The sequence below is a fragment of the Triturus cristatus genome, chromosome 2_1 (genome assembly GCF_964204655.1).
Source record: "Triturus cristatus chromosome 2_1, aTriCri1.1, whole genome shotgun sequence".
In the NCBI taxonomy this organism is placed as follows: domain Eukaryota; kingdom Metazoa; phylum Chordata; class Amphibia; order Caudata; family Salamandridae; genus Triturus; species Triturus cristatus.
In genome coordinates this window covers 1017337203-1017358085 of record NC_140581.1, presented here as the reverse complement: position 1 = coordinate 1017358085, position 20883 = coordinate 1017337203, and the positions used below count along the sequence as shown (strand labels likewise).

The 20883-nt window shown below is 43.2% G+C and overlaps 1 protein-coding gene across 2 annotated transcripts in view; it reads right to left on the bottom strand.

Moving 5' to 3' along the window:
- LOC146866244 (prostaglandin reductase 1-like) overlaps nucleotides 1-20883 on the bottom strand; it is a 336856-nt gene that overhangs the window by 177198 nt on the left and 138775 nt on the right. For both annotated transcript variants that reach the window (XM_085634947.1, XM_085634956.1), the window contains one exon: nucleotides 15219-15386. In XM_085634947.1, coding sequence (XP_085491073.1) covers nucleotides 15219-15386 — 168 coding nt within the window. The remainder of the gene's footprint in view (nucleotides 1-15218; nucleotides 15387-20883) is intronic.

Genomic DNA, 20883 nt, shown 5'->3' with positions numbered 1-20883 from the left:
ACTTTGGTCTTCGATGGAGTCAAATGGGGCACTGGAGACAGTTCATTGTATTTCTCCACCGGCATAATATTTATCGATGTGCCACTGTCTGTGATCAAAGGTATGGAGCATGCATTCACTTTCAGTGTGATCTTGGGATAGTGCCCCAATGAATATCGCACTTTTACTTGTTGACCTAGCTTTGATCTGCATTCTTCCTTGCAAGAAGCTAATCTTTCATATGCACTTTGTCCAGCAGTCACATTGACCCATCTTCTTCACTATCGCCTGGCAATGACGAACTCTTAGATGAAGAATTTGACGACAAACGACGTCGTTCAGTTTCTACTTGCCTCATCTGATGTTGCCGCTTTGCCTTGTGGGTGTGCGTAGAGCGTCATGTCTGGAACTTTCTGGCGTCCATTTTGTTTTCTATAAGTAATGCACTTGATCTCGCCTCCATTTTGTTTTCTTGACGTGATGCACTTGATCCTTCCCTCACTTTGTAGACTGTTTCAAAATGGTTCTCTTTCCCGCAGCTTTTGCATACCTGTTCAATGGCAGGAAATCTACCCTCATGTGGAAAGGAAAATCCACAAAACACAACTTTTTTTTGAGAGACATTAATTTATGGTCTTCTGCCTTGTATTTCGACGTACTTTTTGCACTCAGTGCTGATTTATTTTGGGCCATTCCAGTCTCCATATTAGCGGCCGGTCTATCTGCTCTTTCCTCCACTCTGGCAGCCATGATTACTCACTCAAGGCTGTGTGTCTCTTTCAGCATTCATCTTCTGAAGGAATTTGAGAGGCAACCATCTATTACTCTAAGACACATGGCCTCTTCATTGTTGAACTCATTGAACTTGCAATGCTTTATGAGCAAATCAAGTAATTCTACACACTCATCCACATTTCATCAGCTCTCTGCCTTTCCTAACTGAAAATGTACCTTTCATAGTCAACTTTTGGCATTGGATTCAACTTGGTGTTTAACACTTCTTTGATTTGATGGTACGTCACTTCATCACCTTGTGGTATTTTTTTCTCACTTCTTGAAGTCCTTCTCCCACTAAATTCTTTGGATAGTTAATGAAATTTTTGTCATGTGCGACTTCCAGCGCATCAAAGGAATCATCGAAGGTTTCGATCTAGGCAGTCCATCTGTTACCAATATTTTGCTTTTTGGTAGTGTCTAAGGGAAGCAGTTGTTTTAGGAAGGTAGCAGCATCATAACCTGTATAACTTTCTGCTACTGGGAGCGGACCTTGCTCCGGCAGTGTCTGCATCCCGCTTGTACTGGCACCTTCGTCATGCATAAGCCACGTGCTGACATTTGGACTATCGCTCCCACTCTCCGGTTGCAAGCCCCGGTCTTCTTTTTTGGTGGTAAATAGCAGCTTTGTTTCTTCACCCTTCTCACCTCTTTGTATTGTATCGAGTTTCTACTGCCTTTAGTATTTCTTGGCATTTGCCTGCTTCTGCTCGCTGCTTTCTCTTGCACCTGGGTTTCACCACCGCTCATTGCGCTTTCCGCGCCTGGTTAGCGTTTCTTGATGTTAGAAATGTTTCTGCTTTTAGCGCTTCTGGGAACTTGGCTAGCATGACCTTAAACACTTCTCGGTACCTGGTTGTTACTACCTTTAGTGTTGTCGTACTGCATGAAGGACGGCTCTGTGTTACGTTGTGATGCAGTATCTCTTGCCTCAACTTTATGAGCATGTTTCTAGCCGACAACAAAAAAACTTTCTGAAAGGCCTTCACTTTCCTCACAGGCTTTGCACAGGCTGGAGTGGTGCTTTGACTCCACATATCAAACACAAGGAGATGATGGACGGAGCGCTGAAACTTTTCAGACAATAACCCCCAGTCATAGATCTGGGTTGAATCCATCATCGTTCTTTAGCTCACTTCGCCACCCCAGTTCAGACCCAGCCATTTGCAAATCAGTCTTGACCCTGTTCCTCATGGGAACAGTCCAGCCAGATCTGCCATGCTACATCTTCCCTGGACCGGAAACAAGCATCCTGGAACCGGTTTTGAGGTAACACCCCTCAGCAGCCAGGCTAGCTTGAATCCAGTGGCAAAGTGAACTAGGGACCCAGGTTTGGGCATACCCTGCCAACTTAGGGCGAACAAAGCAAACACAAGGAGATGATGGACAGAGCGCTGAAACTTTTCAGGCACCTTTCCTCTCCTTTTTGGGTGGCAGAATGTCAACTGTGGTTTGAGCAGAAGGTCCCTTGCGGGCAGTATGCAATGTCTCAACAAGGAAATCATCTTCCTTGTGGATAACAGGCATGTCTATCTTGTGAAAGGTGGCTGCCTGTTGCATAACCGCGTGATAGTCCATGGTATTATCTGGAGTAGATGTCCTGTCGGGATAATGATCAAGTTCTGGGTTGCCCATGGGGGTAGACATCGTAGTCATCCCAAGGGCCATCTATGGGCCCTGGCCTGAAAGGTGGGCCATGGGGGTCGCATGACCAAAGAGGCTCATCAGGTCATACAAGGAGTGTAGAGATCCCTCTGGTGACTGTGGGGAAGGCAGTGAAAATTATGTATGTGGAAGAAGTATTGGTGGAGGTGGAGGAGGTGGTAGTGGAGGTGGGGGAGGTAGAAGTGGAGCTTAAGTGTGCGGGGTAGTGAATCTGTCTCTATGCTTCTTTGGCCCAGGATTAAAGGGGCCTTTGACTTCAAGTGGAGCTGAGGCCTGTCTGTGGTCTTTGGGCTTGATTGCCACAGGGGGACGACGCACTAGGTCAGGCCCTTTTTTGGTTCTAAGGTGACTGTCTGGTCCTGAACAGAGCTGAAAGGCAGGGGAGTCTTGGGAGCTGTGCCTTGTACATGAGGCTCGTCACCCGACTACCTCAGAAGTGGTGCTCTACCTTTGTACAAGGCCTCATGGGAGACTTGGAGTAAGTGTCAGCACCAACCATACTTATGGCCTCCTCATCTTGGAGGTTGGAAGAGCCGCCTCTTCATCCACTGGGTCGAAATCGCTGGAGAAGACTGGCTGTGGTCTGGGCGATGGTGGTTGACGCTGGATGCCAAAAGGGCTGGCATCCTTACCTTCCTCGGCACTGAAGGGGCCCTGTTCACTGCAGATGTCGGGCGTGTTGGAGCCGGACTGTTGGTGCATTTTTTGGCATACCTCTTCCTTTAGCACCATAGAGTTTTCTTCCACTGGAAAGTAAGCAAGCTTTATATGCTGCATCGTCATGGACATTGGAGAGGCAGATATTACACAGATCGTGATGATCTGACCATGGGTACTTTGCATGGCAAAATAGAAAGTATTAGAAGGTGTCCATTCCAATACCCTATTGGGCTCGACATTCTCTAATGAGGAAGTTCACGAAGAGAAGGGGCACCCAGCCCCAGGGAGGGCATGAGGACTCGGACTCGATTGGTGCCATCAGTCTCCAGATATTATCATCAAGAGAAGAAAGGCAGACAACTAAGTTTTTCTGAGTGTAGGTATGGAAGATTCACTGTGTGTGCCTGAAAAAACATGAAGAACATGTTGAATCTTGGAGTCCCGTTGGTACACATTCGAAAGAGATGGGGGGGGAATAACAGCCTTTCTTCAAAGAAAAACAACTTGCAAATGTTCAAGAACAACAATAGATGTCAGGAGTATGTAGAGCATGTGTATCTACAATAACACATGCGGCAGACTTATATATGTGAGTGTGTTTTTGTGTATATTACATAGTAGCAGTTACCACTGTGTAGTTATGGTTCAGCCACACTTTTTATTTAGAAGTCATTTTGTAATTTGTCTATAACTTCCCACTCCATGGATAGACTTGCACACATTTGGCAATCACTTGGTGTACTCAGATTGGGTCCAGCATGAACATTTTCATGCAGATTTTTGCAGGTGAAAAAAAGTGAAATCTTTACTCAAAACATGCTTTTGTTGGTTTGGTGCAAATCTGTTCAGTATTTTTTTTTTTATAGATGGGTGTTTTAAAACATTGCAGAAAGGGATTTGAAGTTAACAATTTTGTATATTTTGGCCATTTGGAAGCCGCAAATTTGAAAATTCTAAAATACAAGGAATCAGATTCGATGAGGAAGCTTTTTGTCCCAATGTCCTTTTTGGGTGGTGGTTTCTAAGTTGAAACCTTGGATCAGAGTGATCTGATTGACTGGCCACAAGAAAAACATTTCTCTTTTTGCAGCTATTTCAGGAGACAGGAAAAACATTTAAACGTCATATGAGGGTGCTTGGTACACACACGCTGATCCCCAAGCCAAAGTGAGGGCACCCTCAAAGGGCTCCCCCTGGGTGCAAAAAAACATCATCACTTTGAAAAAGTTGAGGCTCCACAGATTCTTTTTTCATTCCACGGAACACCAACACCTAAAATGATGACTGTGGCCCCTGGGTGCGAGCTAGATACTGTGGACACCAGGTGCCAAGTAAGGTGTCAGAGATCAGTGGATCCCAAAAAAGGTACCATGGATTGTGGGCCAGGCTTCATTCCCAACTAAAGCTACACCAGAGCAAGCTTCCCTGATACTTGCATCATCTATCAAGGTATTGCATATATGAATTTGCAACTGTAAACCCTTGATCATGGCTGCATGTGTTAGAGAAGCTTGACCTGGGTTCATGGAAGCTGTTCCTAATAAATAAAAACAGCAAAGGGCAAACTGAATGAATCAAGCCCTGTGATAAGTGGCAGTTAGCCATTGGTAGTTGGGTGCAGGGTTTGGCTGGAGGCCAGCTTTCCCTGCAAACAGCCAAAGGCCTTGTGAAGTAGGGTTGTTTGTCCATGGAGGAGTAGAGGCAGGGCCTTGCCAGAGACCATGCCATGTGGTCAAGCCCCACTTTGCAAGGCCTTCAATCAATTTCAATTTATTGTTTGATTAGTTAAAATCATTACAATTCCCCATCCCTATTTACATAAAAATCATAATAAAAATTACATTACATTTACAAAAAGTGCAATTGCTTTACGTTAAATACATTTACAGTAATTCCTACTCACGGAAATATTCTCATCGGTGCCTATGTAGCGACAATATTACACTCCGGTGGGGGGTACAAATTGAAATTAAACATCATAAAAAAAAAAATATAAGGACCCCTTGCAAGAGAGAAATATTTTGATACTGCCCTAATGTTTTAAAGGCTTTGATGGACTTTGCTGTCTATTTGCAGCTGGCAACGGGGCAAAGCTTACTGTCCACTTAATTATTATGATGGATTGACTGTAAGGAGATGACTACAATCCAAATTGCTCACCGTCAGCTTGATATAAATGTTTTCAGACCATTGTCATATATTTGACGCCCCGGCAGGCCAAGATGACATGCCCTCCAGCCAGCTTATTACCGCTTGCCTGCTCGAGCGAATGTCCAGGGCATTAAAAATAAGTTTTAAGCACTGTCTCCTTTGGGGCAAAACAGCTGGGCAGGCACATAATAAGTGAATTAAAGATTCTGATTTGTAACCGCATAGTCGGCAGTTCTCGGATAAAAAGGGCTTTTTCCAGATTGGATACAGGTCTTTTGAATCGTGCACACCCATTCTGAAATTTGTGAAACTCTTTTTTAACTGCTGGCTGAAGTGAGCAGATAAATAAACTTGAGGCCTTAGGGTTTTGTACGAGTTAATGACTGTCCACCCATGCCGGCGCTTGCTGAGTTCTCTTTTGTCTGCCAGCAGGGATTTCCTTTTTGCTGCAGTATTTGCAGCTTTGCTGAAACTTTCTTTATCATCCCCGTTTTCCCATGCAGTTTTTAATTCCAGCACGTCCAGAGATGTTTTCAGGAAGCTGCCCCATGACATCGGTATTTCGGAGTTCATCTGGTCCCTAATTTCGTCCCAACATAATCTGTTCATAGATTCAGGGGCAGAGGAGCGAAATGTATGACACAGTTTGACAAAACCGCTCATTCCTCTGAATTTTTGGTGCTGAAGGCCAAATTCCAGACGGACCTGAGCCGGAGATGCAGATTTTGGCAACGCAAAGACGGCCTTGTAAATCCTTAACAGGAGCTCGTTTAGTATGTTCGCTTCCTTACCACACCAGGTGGCTAAACGGTAAATTGGGCTGGGTTTGTGCGGCCATAATTTTTATCAAATAAGTGTAATTCGGGCTATCAATTGTTTTGCGTAGAAGCCTATACGCGTAAATTAATGATTGAGCTTTAGCTTTGAGAGCCAATTTATGATCTTTATAAGAGGCATTTTGCCCTATTATTACGCCGAGATATTTATAGGAATGCTGTTCTTCCACTGTTGCCCCGTTAGCCGACTATTAAAATTTTGATTTTTTATGATCCACTAAACGAATAATTTTTGTTTTTTCTTTGTTTAATTAGAGTTGTTCCTGCTCCAGGTAGGTTGCTAAATTGTTTATAGATCTCAGTAAACCAATTGGGGTTTGGCTCAGCAATACAATGTCGTCTGCATATTGTAGAATGACGACTGACTCGTTGGCCAATTTGGGAGGATGGCAATCAGCTTTTTCAAGGTGCGGTGCGATGTCTGAAAGAAACAAATTAAAAAGACTAGGAGCTAGAACGCATCCTTGTTTCAAGCCTTGCTGCGGGTGGATACTAGAAGTTGTCCTGTATCCGTCGCCCAACTTTACTCTGGCCCAAGTATCCGAGTATAAGGTGGTTATGACGTTAAGCATTGTGCCCGGCAATCCCCAAGCCTTGAGCTTCTTCCAAAGATGACCCCTATTAACTCGATCAAAGGCGGATTTAATATCCACAAAGCATGCGAATAATCGCGATTTCTTTTTTTGCGATTTTTCAATTAAAAGTGCTAGAATAGTCAAGTTAATTAGGGTGCCCATCCCTTGCCTGAAGCCCGTCTGGAACTTTGGGATTTTATTCTTCTCTTCCATCCAATCTTGAAGCTGGACCAGCAGGCAAGAAGCATAGAGCTTGGCCTCCACGTCTATCAATGAGATCAATCTATAATTACCTGGATTGCGGTGGTAACCCTTTTTAAACATAGGGTGAATAATATTCCCTTTCCAGGAAGCCAGAACGTTAGATCATGTGTAGATCTCATTGAAGACGGGGGTAAGACGGACAGACCAAAAGGCTGGATCGCTCTTGAAAATAGCATTTGGAAGTCCATTGGGACCTGCCGCTCCCTTGGTCTTAAGTTTGGATATAAAATCTCTTAGCTCCTCTGCATTGGTTAGTTTGTGGCTAAATACTTCTGAGCTTGCTGCATTATCTTCCGAATTGTCCGGGTCAGGAGCGGATTGTTTTGCCTCCTGATCAGAAAACTGCCCACTTTGCTCTTCTGTGGCGCCTGTTACTGTGTTGCTGTACAGGGATTTCATGTGGTGAACCCACGTTTCTTGACCGATTCCCGCTTCTTGTTGTAATTTTGGGCCAGATGACAATTTGTTTATAATGCCCCAGAAGTCGCTACAGTTGGGACTTTTTACTAGCGGTCAGTAGATGTATCCAAATGCCCCTCTTATGCGCTAATTTTGCGCTCTTCAGGTTCTTCCTGTAGTTGCTCCTCAGTTGGCACAGCATCCCCGGGGACCTCATTCCCAGGGCCAAATGAAAATTAAAGAGGAGGGGGGCATGCGGCCAATCTCCCTATGCCTCAATGATGCCCTGGGGAACCCATACACAGGGGTAAATAAAGGAGAGATGGGACAAGTGGCCCCACTACACAAGTCACTATCGGGCACCAGGGACCCATTCCCCTGGGCTCAATATTAAATAAAGGGGGGGACATGTGGTCCCCTTTCCAGAGCCACTATTGGGCCCTGGGGACCACACCCTCTGGCCAATTTCTAAAACAAAAAGGGGTGGTGGAATGTGGCCCCTTCCGACCCCCTGGACGCTGTGGTTCCCTGCCCGGGAGAGTATGGGCATATGCTGCCTGTACTCTCCCGGGCAGGGAACTCAACTTTGCTACTACCTGACAGGAGCAATTACAGAATGCTGCCCTGGTGAGTGCAAAGAAAAGGTGATGGCTCCTCCCAGCACCAAGTATGGTGCTAGTAGAGGAGCCAGTTGGGGCTGCAGGGTTACCCACATGACCTCCAATGAGCCCTGCAATGTAGCAGCCCCAGGGGGCACCGGGGCATCCATCTACAAAAAAGAGTGGCCGGCTCCCACAAAGGGAGCCAACTGGGGTTGCGGGTGCTCTGGGGCTCTCCCTTCAGCCCCCAACTGCCTCTGCAGTGTGGGTGTCCCAGGTGGGCACTGGGGCACCCACGTAATAAAAAATATGCTATCTCCCGCCAGCGCACATGATGTGTGATGGCTGGGGAGCCAGTTGGAGCCGCAGGGTCTCTATATATATATATATATATATATATATATATCTATCAAGGCAGGTGTGCCGAAACGCGTCAAGCGAGAGAACAAATAAACCCGAACTGGATAGCAGAGCCTACTCCTGTGTCGGTGTCTGATTTTTAAGTGAGTCGGGAATGGTTGGAATAAATATATATATATATATATATATATATATATATATATATATATATTCACTGAAAAAACCATAGGTTTCACACATGTTATAGTTAGCTGGACATTTTACTGATAAAAAACCAATGAAATTCCCCCGTTATAGTTAGTGCAGGCAACTATAACTCACGCGACCGCAATCCTCTGCTGATGCTAATACTGTATTTAGACACTTATTTGCCCATGTCTTCTTCCATTAATTTTTAGCTATACATATATTACAAATATTTTTTTTTCATAAAGACACATATGTCATCAGCAGAAGATTGCGGTCGCGTGAGTTATAGTTGCCTGCACTAACTATAACGGGGGAATTTCATTGGTTTTTTATCAGTAAAATGTCCAGCTAACTATAACATGTGTGAAACCTATGGTTTTTTCAGTGAATTTGCAAGGTTTTTTAAATGCTAATTCCTAACTATAACGTGTGTGAAACCTATGGTTTTTTCAGTGAATTTGTACGTTTTTTTAAATGCTAAGTTACTTTACGCCATTCGTGGCGTTGCGCGCCCAGTTAACGCGGATCGTTCCGTGCGCGCACGGTGCGCTTCGCGCACCGCGCGCCCACTTTACGCAGTAAGTGCCGTGCACACACGGTGGTCACGCGGTGCGCTGCGCACACCGCATGCCCACATTATGCGGGATGGGCCATGTACGCACGATGCGCTTCGCGCACCGTGCGCACATGGGGGACATATTATGCGCATCTTTTTGAAATGTATTCTTTGTTAATTTTATTGTTGTTATATGCCATGCATTCGGGCACCATTTGCACACGGGGTGGCACCGTGCGCACATGGGGGACATATTATGCGCATCTTTTTGAAATGTATTCTTTGTTAATTTGATATGTGTAATATGCCATGCACAAATGGTGCCCTTCAGGCACCATTTGCACACGGGGTGGGGAGAATGTGGATAATTTTTTTTTTTTATAATTTTTACCGTACGCGTACGGTAAGCGTAATCGGCGAATTTCCGAAAAAAAAAATTTTTTTTTTGGGCCTTGAGGGTTGTTTGGGGACCCCTATATCAATGCTGGGTGGTTAGGATGTGACGAAACTGCCTCTTTAGCCATTTTTTGGCTTCGTTTTTGCTGCCCAACTCAGAGAGCGAGAGAGAAAATGGCGGCCGCCGCTTCCTGGTTTCGACCGATTCGAATGTTTACTAAGATCTAAGAGCCAATCAGAATCGCGCTCGCGCACGCCACCGTACGGTAAGCGCACCGTAAGCGCACCGTAAGCTGGCTCAGATATATATATTGATTTAAAGGCTATTTTCTCAGAATCTACTGAACAGATTTACACCAAACCTACAAAAGGCACTTCCTTGACCTGAGGACTAGCTCTCTGCCAAATTTCAAGTAATTCTGTTCAGCCGTTCGGGCTGTAGCTGTGTCTAAAGGTCCTATGGAAAAATGCATGGGAAAAACGCGTTTTGGGACCCCCCTTTTATCTCAGCCCCCGCTTGACGAAGCCCCCCGAGACTTTCAGGGTAGGAGCGGAGCGTAGCGCCCCACCTATTTTGATAAATTCGCGAGGATTCGTCGACCGGCGCCAAAGTTATTCAAAATAGAATGTTGCGGATTTCCTATGGAAACAGGGTCCTAACTATAACTACCTACTGGCGACCGCCAGTAGGATATATATATATATATATATATATATAGTGAAGCAGCAGCGATGGAAGGGATTTGGTGAGGATAAGCTCCTACACCGATCGTTCCGGGACCAGGACTTTTGAACAGGGAGGTCATGTCATTTCAGCATTTCGCTGGTAACTTTAATTTTCCGTGACTGTGTTCCATCTGGATTTGATTCACAAATATGCATTGGAAAGAGAAGCATTCATTATGTTATTTGTGCTATGGAAAAGAGAACTTTCGAAAAATACCAAAACTTACCTGATATTTCCGATGCATTGTGGGAGATATATGCTGAACAGTCATGTGATCAAGACCTTTAAAACTACATGCACGTACGCACTTTACATATTGCTTCTTTCCCGTGACCAAGGCAGAAGCGCCGAAACATGTAGGGGCTATTGGAAGCAAGAGTGCTGTTTTTTCCTTGATTAAAAGATTCCTGACCCCGGTAATGGGCCTCTGTTTGTTTGTTCACATGCAGTGATTTGGCGGACCTCTCCGTGTCCGCTGTTTGAGAGGCTTCCCTGAAGGGTTGGGGACTCCCTGAACGGAGGTTTGTTGTACGGATATATATATATATATATATATATATATATATATATATATATATAATTCAAACCAAAGAAGCGCAGGTTCGAAGTTCCATTATTTATTCATATTCACCAAGATGAATCAGACGAGTGTCCGATATAGAGATATATATAGATAATTATATATATATATATATTTTTTTTTTAATAATACATGAGCTTTTTGCTTTTAGCTTGGTGATGTCCTTAGAAGGGGCAGGGGCACCTCCAAGCAGATTTTTCAATGTTATGGAGGATTGCAGGAAGTACACCAGCCCCCAGCAACATTAAAAAAAACAAAAAAACAGTAAATCTTCTGGATCATCATATCCATGACCCTAGGAGAACTTACCATATTTTTAAATCACTCCTAGCTAGTGCTCTGTGCTCTTCAGCTGTAATGCAGGGCCCTCTTGTGGTTGTTTTTATGACTGCAATTTGTGGACTGAAAATGTTAAAAAACAATCAAAGTCATGTTGGTTTTATGAATTTATTTTTTAAATGTCTGAGTCATTTCTTTAACATTTTTCAACCCACTAGAGGCAGTTATAAGAACTATGTTAAAAGAAAGACTCACAGATATGTTGATTTTATTTATTTATTTCAAACTTTATTAAACCTTTTTTTTTTATAATAATCAGTTATTAAACTGCCTTGTGTGAACCAAAATATAAATTTGATTAAAAATTACTGGTGATTTTTGAATAAAGATGCTAAACTTACTTTATACATATTGATATGCTCACAACTTGATAAAGCCAATAGGCCCATTTTTATATTTTGCTGTTGTGATGTTTTGACATAGTCAGTAAGCTTGCTTGAGTGCCTCCATGACCTGCATGACCAACCGCATGCGGCACATGCCAGAAAACCTAGTGCTGTGTGAGATAGCACGCATGTAGGGAATTGGGCACAAGTCCTGGCCAGAGGCCATGCCTTGTGCCCAATCCCACACTGCGCATGGCCAATGGAAGAGCATAGAGGGGAGTAGGTCTCTCGCGAGGGATTGGGGCGAAGATTGGTGCAGGGCCTTGCCGCATACAGGGCTTGGAGTTGTGTGCGCAGGTGGGGTTGGTCTTATGTATATGGTAATACAATTATAATAAACTTTAAAACAAAATCCTAGAAATTGTTATTTTTCTTTAAGTTTTTGTGGGCGTCATGGCTCCCATACTGCAGTTGCGAACAAGAGGAATTTGTTGGGTCCTGTAAGATTTCAGCGGTATCCGCACCACCAAAGCTCAACCTGAGCACCTTTTTAAATGTGAATTTTTAATAAATGACAGAATGGATTTACTTTCTCAGTAAAGTTCCAACTTTTTTGCCAAATTTGGCAGAATTTCGATATACCATTTATTCTATATCTCATAAGAATTAACATAAGAAATCAACATATTGGGACTAAATGGGGAATTAAAAATAGCCTTGAAAGAAAAACCAAGGGATAATGTAAGGATCTAATCCGTGGAGAAAGCTTATAAAAATACCTTGAAAGAAAGGAAATCTGAGATCCGTGAGGAGGCCTGGAAAAAACTAATACAGGCCGCAGAGACACGAGATGCAGTCCTTCTTTGGAAAACAATTGATCACCCATTTTTCAAGGAAACTTCTGCAGTGAAAATTGATACCGTTGTCCCACCAGAAGATTGGATTTTACATTTTCAGAGTATTTTTAACCCCGTTGCCGTTAAAGCGTCTAAGGGAAATACTGGAAATTATATTTCAGTGGTGCCTGTGAAATTATCCCCAATAACGACAGAGGAAATTTTAACCGCCCTACAAAAAAGTGCTAATGGCAAAGCTGCAGGACCTGATGGGGTACCCATTGATGTTAAATATAACACTGATTTTTGGTCCTCAATTTTATTAAATGTTTTTAATGCTACACTAGGGGGAGTGCTGCCTGCATCTTGGGTGGAAAGTGTCATCGTTCCAATTTTTAAAAAGGGGGATAGAGGGAAGGCCAACTGCTATCGTCCCATATCCCTTCTCGACGACTCCTCCAAATTGATGGGAAGAATAATGTTGGGGAGGTTAGAAAATTGGGCCTCTGAGAATAACATCTTAACAGAGGTCCAATATGGTTTTAGAGGGGGTATTGGGACAGTGGAACAATGTGTAAATCTGGAACTTCTGAAAGGGAAGTATACATCAGCCAAGGAAGGGGCTTTACACTTTTGCTTTGTTGACCTCACTAGCGCCTTGGACCTCGTGAATCACACCAAATTATGGCAGACGTTGAAAGGGCTAGGCGCCTCTATCGATATAATTGTATACTTATCCCAGATTTACAATTTCCTAACATCTAGTGTCCAGTTTAGCGCGTCAGGGGAATGCACCCCGGATTTCAGTGTAAGGCGTTGAATTCGACAAGGCTGCGTTTTAGCGCCTCTTCTATTCTCCCTATATATTAATAATGTAGATACTTTCCTACAAAACCAAGTTGCTGATGCCCCTAAAGTAGGGGCACGCCCAACCCCAGTACTCCTATATGCAGATGACGCTGTCCTACTATCAAGGACAGCGAACGGTCTTCAACACCTAATAAGATAACTTTGCCCTGTACATGTCTGAAAAAGACCTCCAACTAAACTTTAAAAAAAACATTGTGATGACATACAGGAGCAATAGGCTGAAAGATAGGCAACATCATGTAGGAGGGGTAGTTCTAAATAGATTTGTAACTTTTTCATATCTAGGTCTGATTTTTAATAGGAGTGGGACTTGGAACACACATTTAGAATCTTGTAAAATGAAATTTTTAAGGTCAACTGAAGCTATTCATAGATTTTCAGCAAAAATAGGAAACAAACCCATACAGGAAACTCTTGCTCTATATTGAAGTAAGTGTGTTACAGGAGTAAGTTATGGGGCTACCATATGGGGGAGAGTCAATACTGCTGCCCTTCAAATCCAAGAAAATAAATTCTTGAAACAATTGTTGGCAGTCCCTGGCAGTACAGCAAACTACATAGTACACAAAGAGTTATCCGTACCATACTTAAGTGATTTAATAAATATGGCGGGGATCACTCCTTGGCAAGGGATATGGGCCGCAGACTAGACTAAATTTACAAAGGATTTGAACTTGGGCTGTCTGGCCCTCGACCATAGCAGGAAAATCCCCTGGTTAGAGCACATTTCTTCCATTTTAATATGCTGTAAGATAGATACTGATAGAAAGAACCCTGCATCTATCCAGGATTATAGCAAAAGTGAACTGAAGCTAAGATATATTAATGCTAGGGAATGCATAAGAGGGGTTGAAGTTAGCCAAAAACACAGTGTTGCCTCCTATTGTAAACGCCCATTTGTAAGGGGCATAAAATTATATTTTACGCAGGTAAGAAATATCCAACACAGATTTTATTTAACAAGGCTTAGGCTTGGCACACTTCACTATATTATTGCATTCCCTAAAATGGAAAAGTGGTGCCACAAACTGCCAAATTGTCCGTGTGATGGAAAGTCCCCCCAATCTACGCTGCATCTTTTACTCTTTTGTAGTTTTTATAAGGATATTTGAAAATTTGTCTTAAAACCTTTATTTTTATCTAATATGCTTTTCCATTACAAACATGCTTTTAACTTGGTATGTGGTCTGGAAAATGAGAAAATTACGAATGCAGTCATCTCATTCATATTAATGGCAATAAGAAGAAGGAAAACGTACTCACATTTGGATGCATTGGTATATGAAAATCCAGACGAGTGTATGTAGGTACGATATATACCGCACCGTGGGACATACAATAGCACTCCGGGACATACAATAGAACAAATGCACTTTATGTCATCGAAAGCCTCCCCAATCGATGTAGCTTGTAGGGACATTTATTTAATAGCACAATCCACTTTAAGTACTTATTAACAAAGGTCACTTTGATTGTTTTTACTGCGTATCTTATCAGGATATATAATAAGCACTTTGCACTTTCTTGTACCTATATGACATAGGTTATTTTGCCTATTTGTACTACGTGCCATGTAATGTGTATTTGTATTGTACTTTGATGTATCGATTGAGCTGAAATTTTGTCGTTTTTAAATTTGACTGTATACTCTCATTTTTAAAAGAAAAACTGTAACCGATCCCACCGATTAGAAAGCTTTTATAGTGTCATACTTTGCACCGAATAAAGTTTTGTTTGACTTTGACTCGATGTAATATATACATATATATTTTCACTGAAAAAACAAAAGTTAAAGTGACGTTATAGTAAGTGGAAATTTCAGTGACGTTACATTTTAAACTAAAAATAAAGTTACATTTAAACAAAAAAAAACAGAAATTTGCCACTTATAGTTATCTAACTATAACTCATGCCCTAAAGTAACTATAACTTGCACCCTAGCCGTGCACAGCTAATTACCCCACATGTTACATCACTCATGGCATGATCTATGACACCATTGATTGCATGACAGCAACATTTGAAATTACATCATTGATGGCAAAACTGTGCATGGCAGGGGCGGGACTTATAATTATTTTATCTGTTGTTAAACATCCTCATTTGATGCAATCAGTGTCTTCTTTTTGATACTCACCCTGGCATGCCAATTGCTCCAACAGCTAAGGATTTGGGGATCTTTTCAGGCCAGTTTGGAAGCAGCAAGTTTAAACCAGTGCCATTCGAAATGGAGTGTGTTGTCCAACCCGCTGATGAAATAACAAATTCACCAACTTGAAACTTTGGGTTCTTGCTTTCTAGAACTCTGTAAAAGTGAAAAAAAGGTCGTTACAGTATATTCAGAATAGTATGCCAATTCATTACATTTTTTGTACAGGTTCTAAGGGATCTATTCAATATACACACATTGAGATTACTGGGAAATTTACGCGAGGCTTATTTTTGCTTCACCGGTCTAAACCTATTCCTCGTACTGCTCAAAGCAAGAACATATAACATCAATAACAAGGATAGCCTTCCCCTGTGAGCTTTGCTTCTCTGGGTCACCCTCAGGACCACAGGTCCCTAAAGCTCTTTAGGGTCAAGGTCATCAAACTCTTTGAGAAATGGTGATTAACACGAAGAGCCTGTGACTGTTATCCCACCTTCCAAAGCATCATCTTGCAAAACACCTCCATGAGCTGAGTGGATGATCATGGAGACATGGTCAGTGAAGTCATTGGTCTATAGCTTTGCAGATGTGCTTGCGCATCTCCATCTGAGTTGTGCATGAAAGTGCTCCTTTGTGCCATCTGCGTACATGATTGGCTGTGCAATATATGCCATTTTAAATGAGGTTCTGAATACATGTTAAATGTATCCACTTTTACCAGTCCCTCTCTTATCTGAGTCTGTGAGGTTTCTCCTCAGACTGACTCGAACAAGAGAGGTCCTAGTGAATGCGCAACATGGATTGAAAGGGTTAACTCTTTTGTATATTGTTGCCATTGTAACTCCTTAGACGCGACTTGCGAATCATGACAATCACATTTTAAAGTTTCCCGTTTGTGGGTATCTGTGCCATTGTGCATGGAGGGCGCCATGAATTATGGCATGTGTTGTGTGCATTCATAACCATAACTGGCAAATTTCAGTTGTTTTACTCATTTGAGCCAGAGCCATAACTCTGTTTGTAACAGTTATTTCTTCTTTCCAGGAACTACTGCATTCCTGCAAGCTTAGACCTTTTCCAAAATCTTTACAATTCCCAATAGTTCAAGTAAAATACTGACTTTTAACCTGTCCCAAGTTTTACACTTTGACGTCAATAGTTTAGGTCAATGAGATTGCAGCCCAGTCTCCTCAGGGTTCACACTTTTAGGTGGATAGCATCCTGAAAATGGAGTGCCCTGAATAGCAGAGAATGCAGTAAATACTTTTATTGCTGGTCCAGCCTCTTCTCACAGGACGTCAGGACAATGCAGCTTATACAGGGCCTTATGAATGCTTGTTCTGCCTCCCATTCTACAAATTATTGCTCCACTGGCTCCCTACTCCGACACCTCTCTCTTTTATCCTAGTTGTGAACCTGATTGATGCTGGGTGTGGGTGGAGATTATGTTGTCCGTCCCCTTTAAAACGGAAGTTCCTCCCTTCTTCCTTTGAAAGAGATGGTGTGGGGAAAGTATGGCATCGGGATACAGTTTTTATAGTTATTTTTAAACGCATATAACAATATTGAGACAAAGCGCAAATTTCATAAACGACTAAAAACTTGCTAACATAGACAAACATATACACCATCTCCCTACAATACGTGCATCATCACAACATGAAACAATCAGCATAATATACCATACAACTGCAATAAAAAGTAAAACATTCAATAGCATACTGCAACACGCCTCCATGATTTAGAAAATCACAATGCAATATAAACATTTTACCAGAATCATACAACCACACATCAACTGATAACAACAAACACAAAAAAGCACATTCAGTCTTACTATGGCAAGCTTGAAAAGAAATGCAATTATACATACTATCACCAATTAATATGTAATACCATATACTGCAACACACGAATGCAAAAAATACCATCGGAACCCCTTACTCCCAACCTAGAATGTAATCACACACAATGGAACATATCCCTATATGAAAGCTTTAAACTTTTCTTAAAGATCAAAGTAGCACCATTATGTTGCAAAATAGTGCATATAACCAATAAAAATACTTTCACAGCAACAGTAGTTCCAAAGCAACTCAGAGTTCAGTATGATGCCGCGGTTGCGTGCGTGGTCCATCAGGGTGGGGAGAGATTCCAGAGAGGCTGACCACCAGGAGTTGTCCCAAGATGAAGGAATGGGTCCCAGGAGGAGTACTTCGGTTTTGTCCGAGTTGAGCTTGAGGAGGCTGTCTTTCATCCAGGTAGAAATGACCTTCATTCCACTGTGGAAGTTGGTTCTGGTGATTGTGGGTTCATTGGTGAGGAAGGGGGATCAGCTGGGTGTCATCGGCGTGGGAGACGATATTGAGTCTGTGGTTTCTGACGATGGCTTCGAGGGGGGCCATGTAGACGTCGAAGAGGGTGGGGCTCAGGAACGAACCCTGTGGCACTCCACAGCTGATCTCTGAGGGTTCTGAGAGGAACAGTGGTAGTCTGACTCGCTGAGTCTGATGTCGTGGAGTCTCGTGATTAGGGTGTGGTGGGAATCGGTGTCGAAGGCGGCCAAGAGGTCTAGTAGGATGAGGGCTGTGGTCTCGCCCCAGTCAAGGAGGGAGCAGATGTCTTTGGTGGCGGCGAGGAGTGTGATCTCCATGATGTGGTTGTTTAGGAAGCCAGATTGTGAGGTGTCCAGGATGTGGTTCACTTCGATGAACTCGAAGAGTTGGGCATTGATGACCTTCTTGATAACCTTGGCTGGGAAGGGGAGGAGGAAGATGGGTCTGAAGTTCTTGAGGTCTGTCGGGTCTGAGGACGGCTTCTTCAGCAGGGGGTTGATCTCTGTGTGTTTCCAATCGTCAGGGAAGGTGGCGGTTTTGATGGAGCAGTTGATGGTGCGGCGAAGCTGGGGGGCGATGGTGGCGGCTGCTCTGTGCAAGATGTGGTACGGGCAAGGATACGTCAGGGCTCCTGAGTGGATGCTCTTCATGGTCTTGAGAGTGTCTTCTGTTGTGAGCATGGCCCAGCAGAGCATGGTCTGTTGGGGTGTGGCTTTGTTGTGTGCGATGGTGGCGGGATAGTGACCGGATCTAGGGTTGTAGATTTTCCTGACTTTGTGGTGGAAGAAGGTGCCGAGTTTGTTGCAGAGGTTTTGGGAAGGGGGAGAACGTCTGTGGTCTCGCTGTTGGGCCTGGCGAACACCTTGACGATGGCAAAGAGCTCTTTGACATGTTCCAGCACATCACACTTCCAGGTTGGGAATAACACTTACAGGACAATAGTAATAATCTGTATAAAAGGCTGCTAATCCGTGTGGGCTGCGTTTGGTAATGCTTTTGGTGGTTGCTTTCTCAGTTTGGACCCAATCCTTGCTCCTTCATGTTTTTAATTCTCTATCAATTCTCTTGGCTGCCTTCCCCTATCCCGGGGACCTATCTTGTATGCTGTGCTCCTTGTTGGAAGCATTCTGTGCCACTTCTGCTTGTTACCATCTATTACAGAGTTGCTGATCTCCCATGATTCCACAGACACTGGAAAGGCTCCTGGTATTTTCGGCTTTCGTCACCAACTTGTCTCTTTGTCAGAAACTCATAAGCAAAATTTCAATGTTTGACTTTTTCACTGTAAAGATAGATATGTCATTTTTTTCCTATAGAGCCCCTTGTTGTTTTCCCTATGTTAGCCTAACTGTGTACATTGTAGGCCGCTTTTGCTTTGCACACTTCACAAAATATCACGCTTGTTTTTGTTCCACATTCTTATTTTGCATATAGGCTGCACATGTTTTTGTATATTGTTCTTCTGCTGGGATTTAGCCGAAGACCACATACATGGTCACACAACACCGTTCCTGGTTATTCTCTGTGGTCGAACTGTTATGTGCCCAGGTTAGGCCCATATAGCGAAGCTGCTCATTTCTTACATGGTTCTCTTTTGTAGTACTGCTGTGACCTTTGTCACATATTCACGTACGTGACAATGTTGAATTAGTTCTCTGAAACTACTTCTGTTTACACATCTGGCTTCACATAACATTATCACGATGTCTAACACCAAGTTCAAGACTTTTACGCAGAAATGTACAAATGTTGTTCTATCTTCTTCCACGGGGCGACAGGGCTATCTACATAGCCATAACATTGCTAATCTATATATATATTTCAAGGATAGCTTTTATTATAAATAATCAGCATCTCATAGGATTAGCAGAGGAAGCACTTCAGCTGACACAGAGGGTCCCTGCATGCTGAAACTTCACCATGCTGTGGTCTGACATCTACGTGAGGGGTGTCCAGTTTGTGACCAAGACTGGGTGCTACATTCTCTCCCACCAGGTAGAGGGTGGGTTGGGTCATCCCTTGGGGGGCTGTAGGAAGCTGGCTCTCTAAATACTATACCAAAGTAAGGTATAGTGTGCACAGAATCCAGTGGATCCCCAAAGGCTTTCAGAGGAAAAGGTAGATAATATCTTATTCTCTATTTGTGGTAGTGTGGGCGAGCAGCAAGGCTTTATCAGAGGGTAGTGTTGAGCATTTATTGTTCACACTCAGGCAAGAAATGATGTCACACACTCAAAGACTGAACTCTGACCAATTTGTTTTCTATATAAATATTATTTAGTTGTATTTTATATATAGAACCAAGTAAGGCCTGGCACAGGTAAGTGTAATAGTACTTTGCAAGAACAATGCAGTTGAATACAGCTGAAATGCAGTTGAATGTAATTGGTTTGGTTAAAGGCAAGTCAAAGTTCATAAAATGTTGAAATTACTATACAGTTACTCTGTAATTATTTTGTGAGTAGTTTGTTGGATTACATTTCAGACTGGATTACTTTTCTTACTCAGTGTGGTATACCTAGATACCACACTGGGACATTTCCTGGATAAAGGTAAGTCATGAAATTTGTTATCAAAACACACTTGTATGACTTTTCATAGAACTTCCAACTCAACACTTAAAACTTTTTTCACAGAAAAGCAGTCAATGCAATCCTATGAGAGGAAATTAAGTTATCGGTTTACAGGTAAGTACTCCGTTTTGAGAGTTGGGTTTCTGGGGTTAGAACAAGGGTTCCCCCAGGGTCCAGGATGCACTCCAAGAGCACCCTCAGCGGCACTAGGGCGGTTGGGTGCAGAGTGCTGAGGTCCAATGTTATTCAATTGGGGATCGGGGGCCTCCGGTTGGTGGCTGCTCATAAGCAGGCCACAAGGTTGAGTGAGCAAAGCTCCTGGGGTTAAGCTCAGGGCAAAGGGGGGGCTCAGGTTAGCACACAAAGTGCACCCACAGCGGCACGGGGGGCCAGATGCAAGGTTCTGTTTTGGTGTTGGGTGCCCTTTTGTTTTTAATGAGGATTCTCCAGTTTCAACAAACACTGCAGACTCAAGGCGAAGATCTTCTGGAGGCGACCACCGGGTGGAGAAGTAAGTTGGGATGTCGTGGGATGTTGGGACACCACCGGTTGGTCCACCTAAGGCCGTGGGACGTCGGGTGCAGGGGTGTCTTTTGGCGTTGGGTTTTCCTTACCAGCTCTGGGCATGGTAGGGGGGGGATCCTCCAGAAAGGGGCTGCAGGGGTCGTCAGGAGACTTAAGGTATGTCTGGGATCACCAGATCCCAGGTCAAGATTGCCGAAGAGACCTCCACATGGTGTT